The sequence below is a fragment of the Chrysemys picta genome, chromosome 2, assembly GCF_011386835.1.
Source record: "Chrysemys picta bellii isolate R12L10 chromosome 2, ASM1138683v2, whole genome shotgun sequence".
NCBI lineage: Eukaryota > Metazoa > Chordata > Testudines > Emydidae > Chrysemys > Chrysemys picta.
Window position 1 is genome coordinate 111,889,507 of NC_088792.1, and position 17,596 is coordinate 111,907,102.

The following is a 17,596-nucleotide window of genomic DNA, read 5'->3' on the forward strand; positions in this document are numbered from 1 at the left end:
TTAGAATAGGTTGAGTAGAGAGGAGAAGCCATTAGGGAATGAGGTGGGTGTTACAGTGAGACTGGTGTTGCTAAGGTTAAACATACAGTTAGGATGGGTGGCAGAAGATAGGACTGTGTACATTAACAGTCTTATACAGTGAGGTTCATCTGAATTATGTTAGGCTCCTGGATACAGCAAACAATTTTTAGGTTTTAAGAAATTCAGCTTCCTTTCTTCTACTTTGGAAACACACAGTGCCAATTACTCTTTCAACAGCAGCAGCAATGGAAATCTGAACACCTGCTGTCCAGCACTCACAGCTTCCGTCTTCTTGGAACTTGACAGTAGTGGGGTTTCATAACTTCTTGGGAACCCTGCAATTCCAGCATTTGCTCCTCCGGGAATGCCTCACTTTTCTTTTTTCCTGTAGTAGACTTGTATTGTTTCATTTTCAGCAGAAACATAACCAGACATATGATACAAAACACCATGCATCTTAAAACTTCTTCAGACTCCCTCCTGCTAGTATATCCACCCCAAACGTCCATTCATTTAAAGAAAGTACCTTATTCACCCAATTTATTTTAATTGTAAAAATTAAATAAAATTTAATTTTGATAGAAGGAGGAAAATGATTTAAATGCTGCTAAAGGGAAGTTATAACCATTCCATAACCACTAGTAAACTCAACTCAATCTTAACAAGAACTGTGCACACACACACACACACACAAAATGAATCTGAGATAAAAACATGATAAGCACTCCACTCACAGTGATTTATTGAGATCTATTGACACAGTGCAGCCAAAAGGATCTCAGCATCATCATTGCCAGGAGGCGTTGGACATGGATCAGTCATGTGCTTCGGATGGAAACTGATTCCATCACCAGAGTAGCAAGCGAAAACAAGGCCGCCCGAAAACAACATGGCGTAGACCTATGGAAGCCGAGCTGAAAAACCTGGGGCACAGCTGGGGAACCATTGAAAGAAACAGACAGGAGAGGAGGAGCTTCGTCACTGCCCTAAACGCCAGAGGCGTCATAGGAACATGATGATGATGATGACGACAATGATTTTGCCCTTCCAATACTTCAGGAAAACCTACTTTGCTTCCATTAGCCCAAATTTAAATCAAAGTCTTTCCTCTTTTAACCAAATCCCTCATGTCAGAAGCATAATTTTAAATGCAATGCTACTAGTGTGGCAATGCGTGCTTCCTTGCCTTGGCCCTCCACAATGCTTCAACACATATCTGGAGGGCTCACTTATAGGGATCAGAGGATGGTTAATTTTTTGGGGCTTGTCTTCGCTATGGGCTAAATCAGTGTGGATGCGATCAATGCAGTGGGGGGCATCAATTTAGCAGATTCGGTGAAGACACAATAAGTTGATGGGAGAGCGCTCTGCCGTTGACTTAATTAATCCACTTCAACAAGAGGCAGAAGCTATGTTGACCATACAGTGTCTCCCGTCAACACCACGTTAAGTCAATGTAAGTTACGTCAACTTAAGTTACGTATCTTTACTAGAGTAACTTAGATTGACTTACATTGCTTATGTAGATAAGGTCTTAGTCTTTGTCTCTATGCTGTGTCTGCCAGCAAGGTTGCCAATTGTCGTGGTAGTTTTTCTTGTGTGAAAACTGGTCCAGTAGATGCTGGAATGAAACCAACAATTCATTTCACATAGGTAACCAAATAGACATCTGCTGAGAATGGAGTTTATCACGTCAGCATATGTTCTCTCCAATATCAACATGACCATTACATTTATCATATAGTGCAAATGCAAGAGACAGATGTATGGTGAGCTCAATATTTTTATTCTCTCTGTAGTGCGTGTTGAATATTTAGTATTTTTGAGTTTCACTGGCAGAGGTTTTGGTGGATTTATATTATTACTTATGTTGTTTTGGTATATCTTGGATCATTTGACACTATCTCAAAAGCTAGAGAGACACCAGCAAAGTGGTTGAGTAACAGCACTTCAATCTTTTGTTCTGGAAGTGCTTTTCTGTGTACTATAGCGCCAGAAATGGCAGAATACTAGGCACTCCCTGAACTAGGAAAGAGATAAATAACATACTCCAAGATACTATATTGCTATTTACACTTAGTTATATATTGGCTTGTGTTAATGTACCACTTCTATCTATTACATAGGAACTATTCCAAATGCATAGAAAATGTAAAACCACCTCTAAGCTATTGGTTGTTTAGTTTTTTCTGCTCCTAAACATTTATCAGATATTCCCAGTTCTTTCCCCTGTTAAACTAAAATCTCTGATGTAATCTCTTGACCATGGTATCATAAATAATGTCAGATCTGGCCACGTGTTCAACCATTCCCTTCTTTTTAGAGAAGCTGTTCTTTTCAGTCATCAGAGAACAACTCTTTTGGAGAGAAAAATCGAAAGTTCTATTTCATGTGCCAATTGTATAAAGGTTAGCTGATGACAGACGTGTCTTTGTATGTTGTGATCATTACAATGTGAGAAATTCATAGGTCTCAAATATCTCAGTATCATGTTAGTTATGTGACAGCTATGTGACACAGTCTGATTTCTTAAGGACACTTAAGTTTGTATCTTAGCAGTATTGTACTTCTGGCTTCTCTTGAAAAGAGATAGTGGTTTCCCTATGTTCTGGAAGCTATGGCTCACATACGCTCTCTGTGGTTCAAATTGTCTGCCCAATTAATATCGTTAGATCTGCTCTGTATAGAATGCTGATTTTCTCTTGGGTAATGCATGGGTGTGAGACGCCTTAGATATGATGCAGAGGCTTAGATAGATCCTGGCCCCATTGACTTCAAGGGATCAGGACTTCACTCTTAGCATTAACATTTACAAGTCTGAAATTATGCTTTGTAGGCTGTGTGAAATAGGACATTACTGAACACTATCTGGTTTAGCGATGTGATTTGGAAAGGTATGCTTCATAGAAAGATAAAGATAGACTTAATAAAATGTACAAGCATGCATTCTTAGAAAACATGGCTGGATTTTTGTCTCAGGATGTGAAATGCCTTTGCACTGAGAATGAGAGAAACGTAAAGAATCCTCATTACCTCCAATATTTTGGGCTTATGCCTTCTAAGGCTAAATCCATTTACTCTCTCTCTCTAGAGCAGTGGTGGAAAACCTGCGGCCGTCAGGGTAATCCGCTGGCGGGCCACGAGACAGTTTGTTTACATTGACCATCCACAGGTACGGCCGCCTGCAGCTCCCAGTGGCCACGGTTCGCCGTTCCCAGCCAATGAGATCTGTGGACAGCCGTGCCTGCGGACGGTCAGTGTAAACAAACTGTCTCGCGGTCCGCCAGCGGATTACCCTGACGGGCCACGTGCGGCCCACAGTCTGTAGGTTGCCCACCACTGCTCTAGAGGACTGAAATTTTAGGTCCCTCTTCTTTGTTACACTCTTTCGCCCAAAGGCTCAATTGAATTCTAATCTCTTTAGTTCTCAGAATATATGTCATGTCATATGTAGCTGAATCCAGAAACCACTACAGGGCCTGAAGTGTATATTGCAATATTGTAAATGAAAAGTAAGCAACAAGGGGGAAAAACCTGATATGATTAAGGTATTGTAGTTCAACCGTCTTGCACAAGATTTAATACAGAGGTAATGCAAAAACTGTGTGGACCTAAATGCATGTACATTTTCATTACTTTTGCATGGCCATTTCAATTTGCCAAGAGTTGTGGGCTGCTTGATGTGAATATGTATGGATGCTTTCCAGTGTCTTCACAGCATAACAAAAAAAAATCTTGCATGTAAAAATCTGCTGGTTTAGCTGAAACTATAAGGTGAATGACTGGATTTCACTGTGTCAGTGATAAAGCAAGAAGGAGGAAACCACGTGCACCATCAACAATGTATGCCATCTGCCAACCAATTACAAGCTAAATTTATGCCATATGCCATCCAATTGGAAGCTAAATTTATGCCATATGCCAAGCAGTTGGAAGCTCAGTTCAGTTTTGATGTGGCTATTCTGAAGTAAATATGCATGAAAAACATATGCTTTCTGTCAACCAAATTTGTATGACACTGTCATTTCCAGACTGTGCCATTTATCGTGCTTATAAAACTAACAATTGTATCTTTTTGTTGAAGCCATCCACATCAGGTGAAAAAGAAGTCACCATAAAAATTCCTTCAGAAACCCAAGAGGATTCAACTACAAGGCACTCTCCACTTTACTTTTTTGTTTAACTCATTCCTTATAGCTCAGTCTGTGTGTTGAGCTTTCATTGCTAGACATGGATTGGATGCCTGTTTTCTGATGGTTCAACTCTTTCTGTGACCACAATAACCAAACTTCCAATGAATTATAAGTAAAAAATTATGGATTAGGTTCAGATTGTAAGCAAATATAAATCAAGCAAGACTTGCCAAGTTGCACCCATGTTTGGTTCTGTCTTCACACAATGATCAGCAGTCTCTCGCTCATAAAGCTAGACTCTCCATGGACAAAAAAAATAAATAAAAAATCACTCGTAAATTCACATCGTGCTCAGTTGGATGGGTGAGTCTAGACGACCAAGAGAAATTGTTGTTAAGTGAATCTTTTTCTCCATTGTTCTCTCCACCAGTGAGTGCCAGTGAACCTGAACCAGAACCTGAGCCAGAGACAAAACCAGAACAGGAAACTGAGGCAGAGGCCGAGCAGGGAACGGAGACACCACAGGAAGTAGAGGCTACGGAGGTGGGACCAGAGAGTGAGGTGGAGCAAGGTCCTGAGCGAGAGCCAGAAGACAGTGCAATACTCAGTGAAAAAGAGAGGCAGAATGAGGAAGTGAATGAAAAAGACAACTGCTCTGCATCCAGCATATCCTCAGCAAGCAGCACTTTAGAGAGGGAAGAAAGAGAGGACAAGTTAACCAGTGACAATGAAACTGGTAAAGTGAAGCTTTTTCAATAAACCCAGGCGTTCCCATAAAGAACATATTAAATCAGGTGCTTTGGTGTAAAGCTAATCAATTAACGAACCCTTTCAGCCTGTCCTTCATTAGTATTTCTTCCTTTATGGTTCAAATCCATATCTGCTCTGTGTGTGTGGAACTCCATTGACTTCAATGGGGTTTGTGTGTGCAGAGTGGCAGAAGAATCTGGCCTTAGTAAAATAAGATTTCCCTCTGATCAAGACCACTTTCTTCTTTCAACAATTAGTTTACTAACTAGTTAGAGACTGATCCTGCCACTAACCTGCATCCAAAGCTCAGTGAATTCAATTGGATGTTCCAATGGTATGAGATGCCCTAAGATAGTTCATCATGAGATTGCGAATGCCTGTCTCCATGCTATTCACTATCGTTACTGGTAGCCATAATGTTAATACTATAGGAAATTAGGTGAGGTGCTTCTCCAAGTGCTGCATTTCTTTCTTTTCTTCCATCATTCCTGTCTTGGTCCTGTAGAGCTAGAAATGCCTGACCATGGTTTGGGTGGAGAAGGCATAAGGAGAACATTGTCCTAAAGGGAACACTTCCACAGTAGCCAACAGTAATGGCTGGATGAATCACCAGGTACACTCAAAGGATGTCACCGCCTGCACACATACCCTATGCCTCAGCCTGCTAGGGGAGGAGTTGTGCCACCTAGAATTCCCTCTTGGGAGGTCCAGCTCCACGTGGCCAGCAGCCCATGCCAGTGACTAAATGGCAGATTGTGGCCCTTAGTAATTTGATTCTTATACAATTGTTTACTCTTGAATTAATAGCTATAATATAATTAACATGGCCTCTAAATCTTATTGAGGCACTGTAGTGACGCGCACTGTTCTAAATGGAACATTTTAGATGTTAAAATAAATTAAGTATCGTAACATATGAAGTATATAATCACTCTTTCCTGATGAAATAGGAATTGTTTGAAATCACAGAGATCATGTCTTGGTGGTTAAATTGCCAGCCTTCGGACATTCGCATTTTTATCCATAGATTCTAGGGCCAGAAGGGACCACTGTGATCATCTAGTCTGACTTCGTGTGTAACACAGACTTTGTGTGTAATACAGTGCTTCCCGCAAATACACCTCTACCCTGATATAACGCTGTCCTCCGGAGCCAAAAAAATCTTACTGCGTTATCGGTGAAACCCTGTTATATCGAACTTGGTTTGATCCGCAGGAGTGCGCAGCCTCACACCCTTCTCCCCCCCCCCCCCCCCCCCCCCCCCCCCGGAGCGCTGCTTTACCACGTTATATCTGAATTCATGTTATATCGGGTCGCGTTATATCGGGGTAGAGGTGTAGTTCTTTTTTAACTAGTGCGTATCTTTTTTTAAAAATGCAGTATTGATTTAAAAATTGCCTGTGGTGGCAAACCCCCATCTCTTTTTTACAGGAATAGGTTACTAAAATGTTACAGGTTCACTATTGTTCACTATTTAAGGGTCATCAACTTTTCTTCAGTGCACAGAACTCTCCTTGATGTCACTGGTCAAGGCTGGCATATGGCTCCATGAATACCACTATACCTTTGAAGAAGATGGATAGATAAATGTCTGTGTAAAAATATAAACCTAAAAGATGAGTTGAGGATTTAGTCCCAACAAACTTATCTCTTTGAGACAGCAGTTCCACCTGAGAAGGGCACAGTCAGTTTCAAGGACAGTCTTATCATAAATTTGGATCCCTTGCCTTCAGGTCAACAGAGATTGTGTTATAGTGCAGATAATGAAAAGTGGAATGGAGGCATTGTTTACACCATCAGTGCTATTGCTGAGTGGATTGTGAGGGGACCAGCACATGAAATAAATCATAAAAGTTCACGCTCACTCTCTCTCTTCCCCTCACCCCCTTTCTCCACCAATGTAAGGACGCTATTTTAGAGTAGATGATGAAAGGCTTTGAACACATAGAGGATGGAGACTATCCTCTGCTTCCTCCTCTTCATGCAGGCAAGATGTTGCTAACTGTCAGTATTGCAGATTACTCAGCTGGTGTTCAGCAAAACTGTACCGGTTATGAAACAGACTATGGCTCTCATCACACTGTTGCATAGTCCAAATGTAAACGAGGAGCAAATGGGTTACAAATTTTTTTCCACACTCAGCATATTTTAGTCCTGGCTGTTTCCAACATGATGAACTTTAACTTCTTGTCACATTGAATCCATTTCTCATAAGCTTCTGCAGTACTATTGTCGTATTGTACTATAGCTTAATGAAATGCTGGCTTTTAAAAGTTGATAAACTTTAGCAGTAAAGTAAAGGCTCGTTGGTTGAGAGACCTAAGGTGTTGTGAATTACTAAAGTTTGCAATTTAGTTGGTAAGGGAGCAAATGCAGAACTAGAAATCATGCAGAGTACTCTGTCTGCATGAATTATTTTTGCATTCCTAGGGTTTTGTGCTTTCTCAGACAGTTCTCAGATTCCAGGAAAGGAGCTGTCATTCATGGATTACATTGCTGTGCCTGCCCAGACACAGCAGGGGCAAGGAAATGAAGTGTTTGGTTTTTGACTCCTCCTTCCTTAGCATCAAACACACTGATCTATGCTTCTTCCAATCCTTCTCATCCTAGGGAGCACTGCAAAGCGGTAGCAGTGTGCGGGGGATGCATGGGGGAGGGGGCAGGGAGATCTACAGAAGTAGTAACAGCAGGAGGCTTTGCAGAGATAATCTTATTTGGCTAGAGAAGAATGAGGTAGATCTTGGGAGCATAAAATGGGGATGCAAACTCTGTTGGAGAATTTTGAGTGAGCAGAATTGGAAAGGAATCAAATCTAGGGAAACACAGAAGGTGAGAATCTAGAGGGGGGGGCCAAATTTTGTGGCATGTATAGAGTGGAGCCTGGGAAATCTTGGACAGTTCTGAAGTCTTTAGGCAATTGAATCTGGTTGGGAATTGGTCTTTGTGAAATCCATAGTGAAGGGGAAGAGGAGAGTCTGGAGGAGATCAAATTTTCTAGGGAGGCAACCTCAGAAAAATCTAGTAGCAAATCTTGGAGAGAGAAGAGGTAAGGGAGCAATCCTGTAGATGGGATGTTGAGGAAAAGGGGTGAGTGAAGTCACAGTTCAGGGCAACTGCACCTGTATTCCTCCCTCTGTGGTCCCTTGAGGGTACCCATTCTAGACTCCAATCTGCATCTCTCTCCCTCCTGAACAGGCTGCACAGTTCCCTGCTTACACTGTGGTAATCCCCAGTAAACCAGACTGCCTAAATAGGCCAGCATCTGCATTTTGCTTTTTCTCCACAGCCTTATGAACAGCATAATTACCAGCAGTTATAAGTTACAGCACAGCTCTTTATGAGCAAGCACATTTATTGTTAAGGTAAAAGTATTACAGAGATAACATATAAGAACAATAAAATTTCCTAACAGCTTACCAGGATTGACCCATCAGTCTTATGTGGCCTCTGTAGGCCAAAGTCCTTCAAACCCTCCCCAGGAATGATTGGGGCCCAACTTGGACAGAAGTCATGTCTCTTTGCTGGATCAGAAAGAAAGTTCTGAGTCAGTTTAAAATCAGGCTTTTTATCCACAAAATCCTTTCCTTGTCTGGTGACCTCTGGAGAATCCAGTTTGAACTAGGATATGTGAACCTCTCCAGCTGGTGGTAGCTCTCTGGAGAAGTTCACTCTCTGAGTGAATTTGCCTAATTTCCTCCCACTGTTCTTAGTTCCTGGAAGAGCTGTGGTCACCCTCCCCCAGGGAATTACGTAAAGTCCGTGCCCACAATGATATATAAACTTAATACACTAAGATCTCCCAAAGATATTGCAGGAAATTGCCATATCTGTCACAAATGGGAAAATGAGGCAAGGAAGAGATTGAGTGTTCAGGAAAGTAAAAGGGGAAGAAAGACAGGGGCTGCCTGCATCCTGGACAAAAATCATTTGCTGTAAGCTGAATTTTTCTTAATGTTGGGTTCAGCTTCAAACGTGGTTAAGAGCTAGTATGGATGGGGCCATAAACTATTCAACATTAGAAACACAGGTTGGAATTCCAAGGTTGGGAGTCTGCTCTGTGATGCACAGTGAATTTTTAAACCCATTTTAACTTAATTTAATTTTAACAAATGATTCAGCTAGACCAGTTTGGGGTTTGGGTCTCTTGCCCATAGTGTTGATGTGGCCACTGAACTTGCCAAGGAAGAGACTTACCAGAGCAGATGGAAGGGGCTTAAGGTTATAGAAATAAAATAAGTCAACTGATAAAGACATTAAATTTAAACTGCTAACATGAAAATCCCGACAAAGAAAAAGAGTAGAGTAAAAGGAGAAACAAAAATAAATAAACTCAAGAGAAAATGCAACCACAGAACTATATATAAGCATTGTGGGACTCACCCCTGCGGCGCCTCCTGCTGGTCATCTCCGGGAATTAGCTCTTCGACCCAGAAGCGCCCTCTGCAGGCCAGTGTCCCACTCGTCACTTGGCCCCTGTGTCCCTCCTGGACCTGGTGCCCTGTTCTCTGGATGCTGCCCCCTGGCAGTAACCCCTCAGTCTTAGGGTCTCCCCTCCCTGGGGAACCCCCACCCACTATCCTCACCTCACCTCAGTATAAAGCTACTGCCAGTCATCATCTAGCCCCACACCCTGGGGCAGACTGCAGTATCAGTCTACTCATCACTGGCAAGGTTGGGTTTGGACCTGCTGCCTTGGCCTACATCTGGGCTGCCTTCTGCAACCCCCAGTACCCCTTGGCCTTCTGCTAGGCCGCAGCCTGGGGCTTTCCAGGCTGGAGCTCCCCAGCTCCTCAGCCTTTCCCCAGCCCTGCTCCACTCAGGTACCCTGTCTCTAGATCCCTGCAGCCAGGCCCTTCTCTCTCTGAAAACAGAGAGAGACTTCTTCGGGGCTTCTGGTTCACAGCCTTTTATAGAGACCAGCAGGGCCTGATTGGGGCATAGCCCAGCTGTGGCTACTTCCCCAATCAGCCTAGCTTTTCCCTGCCACAGCCCTCTCCCTGACTGTTTTAAGCCCTTCCGGGCAGCAGTGGGGTAACCACTCTGCTATATACACACACACACACACACACACACACACACACACACACACACACACACACACACACACACACACACACACACACACACACACACACACACACACACACACACACACACACACACACACACACACACACCAGGAAAGAGGAGAAAGAAGGCAGTAATCAAACATAAACTAACATTTAGTTTTAAAAGTTAAATTAAAAAAAAATTGATTAAATGTGTAAGGAAGGGAAAGAATCAAAATCATGGTAAGTATTGAAGAACTATTTTCATAATCCATTTTTAATTGCAAAATATACTGAAGGAGAAATAAGGCCGGTCTCATTTAATGTCCTTTGAAAAAAGATCTCTCATATTTTGGACATACTTTCTACATTGTGTCCCACACTGGTTGGTGAAGATGTTAAGAGGTACTCAACGTCAGGAAAAAATGCCTCCGACAATCTACTTTGATCATTTATTTTGATGGTTTTATTGTCGTTTGGTTTTAATTATTTATGACGTCTCATGCACTAGTTAATTTTGCAACTTCTGTACCCCAGTATACAATATGTATCGTTATATCTTGCTGAGAGGTGGGCAGAGGCCACTACATTTCAATTTGATTGTAGTTTAAATGCAGGTCAGTAATTATGGTCAGCAGATAAAATTTTCAAAAACACCCAAATGACTTGGGAGCCTAAGTGCATTAGTCATTTTTGAAAATGTGACATAGGCTCTTAAGTTATTTAGGTGCTTTTGAAAATTTTACTCTGTGTGCACAATTCACTCTGCCAGAGACCCCAGAGGTCACCCTGGTGAACGTGGCCAAAGCACCCAGGAGTTGTGCTAAGCGCAGCCAGAGTTTAAAGCTGCCCTCCCATAGCAAGTGGTAGTTGCGGTGGAGAGGGATGGGGTGGGTGGATATCCAAATTCTGTTGGCTTCAGACTGGAAAAACAACACTCTTTCTTAGAGTAGCACCTGTTTCCAGCCATGTCAAGAATACCACAGGAGCAGCCCTTCTGACCATGTTTTAATCCTCCCACTTCTCAGCCTAGCCCAGAGCAGAAAGCAGAGACACTGGAAATGGATACAGGTGTCAAACAGTCTTGTGTGGCCTTTGGACTGATAGACTGTCAAAGAATCTGACCATTTAGGTATCCAGTAAAATAATGTGGGCCAGAACTCCACAGTGAGCAATTACCAACATGTAACCAATTGTTTTTTCTATATAAAATTAAAAGACCACCTCCAAAAAGCAGTTTGGTCTGTGTTCTTAGAGTCACTGAGTACCTCCTGAGATGTTCCAAGCACCTTCAGCTCCCACTGCCTGAATGGCTGCTATGCACTTCTCAGAGAAACACTCACCAACTTGCAGAATCAGGCTGTAGATCTGTGCTATTGATTGCATATTGTTTCCAAAAATTCCCTGAAACTTTGGATTTGTCTACCTGAATATTTAGTTCACAGCAACCTGTGGTTTCAATCTTCCCTGCACTAATCTGCTGTGCGCTGTCAGTCTGTGTAGAATCTGCTGATGCGCACTAGAAGTTCCCTAGTGCACTATGAACTGCTGCCGTTTGAAAGTGGTGTAGATCAAAGCACACTACTAAACAGTTAGTGCACATTGGCAGTGTCCCTATGGACAGTCAGCGTGAGATAGATTCACAACCCAGCTTGCTGCACATTCAGTCTTTGTATAGACAGGTCCTTTATCCGGTTTCATACTATAATTGTACATGTATCACCAAAGACATTTCTAATGCCATTTTTAGGATTCCTGACACCCTGTTGCTTTTCCATTCATTGTGTGTGTGTGTGTGTGTGATTACAGGTACGTGGTCACAAACTATTCAAGATGCTGGTGTGAATGAGCAGTGCAGCAACATTCTCAACAACAAACGGTTCATGCTGGATATGTTGTATGCCCATAACAAGAAGCCCAAGGATGAAGAGGAGAAAGAGCTGGAGGAGAAGGAGGAGGAAAAGAAGGAGACGGAGGAAAGTGTTGAGTCAATCACCAGCCTAGCCAATAGGATCTCTATCCTGCAGGCCAGCAAGCAGGCCAAAGATGAAAGTGTCAAAAAGATGGAGATTGGAAATCTGGATAATCAAGGCAGCGTGAAAGCCTTTGCAGAAAAATTCAACAATGTTGAGCTGGCCAATGGGACAGTATTGCCTGAGGGTGAGCTCGATGAAAAGGTCCCTGAGAAAACACCGGCACAGCCCAAGAAGGAATCTGATTACATTTGGGATCAGCTCATGGCTAATCCTAGAGAACTTAAAATCAAAGACATGGATTTTACAGACTTGGGGGATGAGGATGATGTAGATGTGTTGGACATTGATATGGGTCCTGGGGACTCCCTAATTCCCCCTCCCCCACCTCCACCTTCCTTTTTGGGTTTGCCTCCTCCACCACCTCCCCCTCTGTTTGGATGTCCACCTCCACCCTCTGGTAATTTATTGGCTCCTCCTCCACTGTTCAGCACTCCTCAGGGTTCAGGGTCACCCCAGGTTTCTAGGGGTCAGCCAGCATTCATGAAGAAGAAGAAAACCATCCGTCTGTTTTGGAACGAGGTACGGCCATTTGAGTGGCAGTGTAAAAATAACAAACGCTGTAAAGAATTCCTGTGGTCGAAACTGGAACCCATTAAGGTGGACACTTCCAAACTGGAGCACCTCTTTGAGTCTAAATCCAAGGAACTGCCAGTCACAAAGGTATTTCTAACGTTTAGTTTAGTTTTTATTAATTTTGAGTTTGTTTTTAGATTAATTTAGATGATATTTTATGCTTAAAGAGTTTAAAAAACAAAGGAAATTAACAAAGATGTTTATATATGTTCTATATTTGTGCACATAAGTTAAGTATTCTAGAAAGACAGCCAGACACTCCATGAGCTGACAATAAGAGCTGAACCCCAAACAATATATGTGCCTAGCCATATTCCATACTGTTCTTGTGAATCGTATATCTATACCACTTTTTGTATTTCACTTCAGCTGGGGAATATTAGCATTGTAAATTTCATAGCCAAAATTTTCAAACATAGGGGATATCCAGGAATATTAATCCAAATTAATTAAAGGTATGAATTTGAAGTGGATTAGTTAAACCATACTGAGTCCCTGTGTGGGTGCTGTGTTTCAGAATTAAAGTGGCCTAAATTCAGTTTGGCTTAATTCATTTACAAAGTGAATTAAACTATCCTAGATTAAGGCCACTGTCATTCTGAATGAGAGTGTTCACACAGAGTTTGAATGCGGTTTAACTAATGCTCTTCAAATTCACACCTTTAAATTAATTTGGATTCATTTTCCTGGATGTCCCGGTGTAGACAAATCATTATAGATACCTAAAAACTTTAAGCACCCACATTTTAAAATGTTGTCCCCATGGATACCAAAGTGCATCATGCATTAAGGAAAGATAATTCAGATCTGTGTATCTGGCTACTTTTACCTTGCTAGTGAAATTTAAAGTTTTGTCATTAGGCATGTATGGAGACAAGGCAAAACAGGGCTTGTTACAATTGGACACCACATGAAATCATTGTAATATATTCTCATAACATATATCCTGTAATATATCTTCGTACTATTTTCATAATCATTCCAGGAATTATTCCTGAAAGGGTCATAACATTAAAGTATGGTTCTGCTTTGAAATGTGCAAATAGTCTTGTGGTTCCATGTTAATTGTCTCTCTATGATTTCCATTTCAAATGTGTTAAGATTACTTGTCAAAAGAACTTTTTGTCATATTGCCAAGCCCTGCAAACATAACCTGGGTTCTCTTCTTTTCATGCATAAATTTTTTTTGCCACCTTTCACAGAAATATTTTTCATCCTTAACTTAGATAACTTGACTATCCAAATTTCATTATGAAAATATGAAATTTTCATGAGAGAAAATCTTGATTTGCTAATACTTCTGTGTTTCATAGGAACATTATCATAAAAATAAATCTTAAAGGCTGATAACATAACCATTTAATGCCGAACTCTTATGATGTCTCTTGTAGTTGAATTTAATGGAGATTTAAAGTTAGCCTTTAAAAGTTATTAGCTAGAACCCTTGCTGTTCATGGCTAGATTGTTTTTGATTTATTAATGTAAGTACAGTAATTGGTATCAGAGAAACAATGTTCTTTTCCAGTTATAGTACTAATAAAAGATACACCATAAGGCCACATATAAGAAAATCACTCATTGCCAATGTATCTGTTGTACATATGCCTAAGTTCTCACATTAGTACAAGTTTTATAACAATTCTGAAAAACCACATAATACCATGATCATTTTACTTTTCCATTATTGGTACAAATTATTAAGTATCCATATGTTCAAAAACAAATAATCCAGAAGACTAGATGGCTCAAGGTGTTGGAAATTAGATCTCTAGTCCTTCATTCCTAAGTCACTGGTTCAAATCCAGTTGAAATTGTTATAAATGGCAGTTTGACAGTCAATATTGATGTTCTTGGTCAAGCAGACACATCACAGTTGACTGACTCAGCTGGTAGGCCAAGGATTGAATGGATCTGAAATCTTGCACTGTTTTCTCACTCCTAGAGACTGTTCCTCCAGGCCAGTGCTGAGAGACATTGTTGTATCAGTGCAGGGAAGCTTGCCCTACCTTGCTCTTGCTTTTGGGTATAAGTAGAAGACTTCTGTTTCCAAGGCTATCACCTCACGCCTTCAATAAAGACTCAGTTCCCCACCAAAAAGAGAAAAAAATTGTAATCAAATGTCCTCCTGACTAATTTGTACAGCTGACTTTGAGCCCCTGAGCTATATCTGAGAGTGTAAACATTTCAGCCAAAATAATCAGAATTACAGATGTGTCATACCAGTTATGTATTGGTAATGTGGCTAATATAGCTGCAGTTTATAAAATGTTTACACAGCAAACAGTAGGCATACAAATACATCAATTATATAGATTCCACAGTTGTTATAATTTTAAATTGAATTATCTCTGACACAAGAATAGCTCAATGATTTTCAGTGCATATAGATCTGAAATGTATTTCATACAGATTTTAAAAATAAATCCGATCAATGATTAATTCAGGGCATATTGAGCTTAATTTCACTTCCTCTGCTTTCTCCACTGTTGGTATATTACTCCTACTACTCTCCTTCCTTGTAAATATACATCTATCATAGAAGGCTCACTCTGAGTGTGGACTGGAGCAGACGGAATGAGAATGTTGCCTGGGAGCCATAAAATAAATCATTCCTTGAACTGAATGTAGAGTTATAACATTTTTCCACTTTAACAGAGTTTGTTGTATACTTTATAATGTCAATATTTTGATGAACTGGTCTGCCTTACTTTTACCCTTTTACATTTACCATAAATTATGATAAAAGTTTAGATTATTTTAATCGATTGATTAATTTTTCCAAATCATTAACCAAGTAGATTCCCAAGCTCTTCTCACTCATCTCCGCCCTACACAAACTTCCTTCCCTGTCCTCCATGTGCTGGTAGGTGCTTTGGCGCAGCATCTTCTCTTTGGCTGGCAAGATGAATCAGCAGGTTTCTTTGAAACCAGTGTTGCCTTGAATTGTGAAAAGTGATTTAGATGACGACTTTTCTCTTAGAGGTTAGTCTCGGAGACTTAGTCTCCGAGAGAAAAGTGGTCATCTAAATCCCTCTTCAGAATTCAAGGCTGCACTGACTTCAAAGAAACCTGCTGACTCATCTTCCCAGCCAAAGAGCAAATGCTGAGCCATAGCACCTACCAGTACATGGAGGGCAGGGACTTCTCTGCATGAGAGATTACAAGTTTAACTTCCATTATGTCCCTTCAGTAGTACAAGCCTGGAGTTTCAATGTCATTGCACAGAAGATTGCACTGATTTTTTTAAGACTTACTGTTTTAATGGACAAACTTTGGATAAGCCTGGTAAAGTGTTGATGTATAGCCAAACTTTTCAAGCCTTCTTGTCTCCTTCTCTATAATCCAACATCTTTCCTTCCACTCAACCAGACCCTTTTCCTGTCCCATTTTCATCCAGACCATTTAACATCTTTGATATGAATCCCAGTAATGTTTTGTGTTAGTGCCTTGACTTTCTTCTCTTCCTCTGAGTACAAAGAGTCTCTTGGGCTCTGCTTGATCTCTTGGGCTGCACCTTGTGACTTCTGCTGTCTGTGAGTCTGATCAAGCTCCCACTGAAGTCAGTAGCAGAGTCCTATGAATTTCAGTGGGCATTGGCTCAGGCCTTATCTGACCACCCCACCTGATGGTGGTCTTGCCTCTTAAACCCCAGTCTTCTGTGTGACCAGTCCAAGATCCGTCCTATTTCCCATCTTCTCCTTCTAACAAATACAATTTGGGAGGAGTGAGGGCCTCTCTTCTTTGTTCATGCTAGCTGTTGTTTTCAAATCACAAATACCCTGCATCTTCTGAGAGTCACAAGTATCGCAGATTATTGACTCCAGGAAGCCTGGATCATGTAATGAAGAACAAGAAATAGCCCAGCAAAGATTTTCAGACTTCTGAGACTCCCCATGGGTTAGGGGGGATATCATCAAACCTGTTGAGGGCAGGTAGAGCAGATCTTAGATCAAGTCGGAGTAATTAAAGAGACATAACTGAATCTGTAAAAAAATAATAATGCGTGCATGCATGCACACACATACACATCCTCGCCCCTCAGGTTTGCTTTGGTGATTGTGCTCAAATTAGCCCAGCTCTTACTTTTTCCAGACCAGTTTGTCAATTTCCAGTGAAAACGCATCACATTGTGCCTATCTCCTAGTGTCCAATCCAGTCTACTGCACAGTAGTATAAGAGGTGCTACACGTTCAGTTGGTTCTCCTAAAAACAGAATACAGAGTAATGAATAAAAGTTCAACCAGTCAGATTTCAATGCAGTAGATGTAGTCAATTGCTCATCAGATGAATTGTTCAGAAAATTGAGAGAGAGACTAAAATTAAGATCAGAAGAGAGGATGAGGTACGGATTTTTTGGCTCCATCTTACCAGATATGCTCCTTGATACAGCTGCAACCAATTTTACTCCTGTTTCTAATCCTTAACCATGATTTCCACAAAACACAGCTATAAACAGCCACTTCCTGATGCTGGCTCACAATAAGTTTTTCATTAAACACAATAGACTACAACAAAATAAAATAAAATATACCTCAGATAGCTGAATGTAACATGTGGAGACGTTTGTGATTTCTGGCAGAAAACTGGTAACATAACAGAAAACTACTGCATGATTACACGAATCACAGCATCCTCCACTACAGACAGTTTATTTGTGGGACTAGAGGGCTGTGACAGCTTGTTAGCAGACATAAAGAGCGAGATCAGATTTCCTCACTGAGCAAGTCTGAAGATTTCTTCCCTTCTTACACTGCCAAACCAGGCAGGTATATTGGCAAGGTGGTTCAAAGTATTTGTTTTTCTGTGCAGCGAGATGAAAACAAATGCACCTTTGCTGTGTTAAATTATGTTATCATGCAACCCTGCAGCTGTCTGCAGTGCATAGTTTAGAAATTATGTTTTTGCTGGCTCATTTCCTATTGGATAGGGTTGAATTTACTGTTCCTGGAGTCTGAGAAACCAGTAGGGAGTAAAGACTAAGGAATATATTCTCATCTGTGTGCACAAGGATATCCCTTGCATGTGCATAACTTCA

General features: G+C 41.1%; 1 protein-coding gene across 24 annotated transcripts in view; it reads left to right on the forward strand.

Annotated features, from left to right (window-relative positions):
* FHOD3 (formin homology 2 domain containing 3) overlaps positions 1 to 17,596 on the forward strand; it is a 655,971-nt gene that overhangs the window by 545,197 nt on the left and 93,178 nt on the right. For 23 of the 24 annotated variants that reach the window (XR_010598462.1, XM_065583978.1, XM_065583975.1 and 20 more), the window contains 2 exons: positions 4,585 to 4,890; positions 11,762 to 12,648. Coding sequence is in view for 23 of the 24 variants with exons in the window: in XM_065583978.1 (XP_065440050.1) it covers positions 4,585 to 4,890; positions 11,762 to 12,648 (1,193 nt within the window). In the remaining variant the exon portion in view is untranslated. The remainder of the gene's footprint in view (positions 1 to 4,584; positions 4,891 to 11,761; positions 12,649 to 17,596) is intronic. The other variant, XM_065583981.1, reaches the window with a different exon arrangement.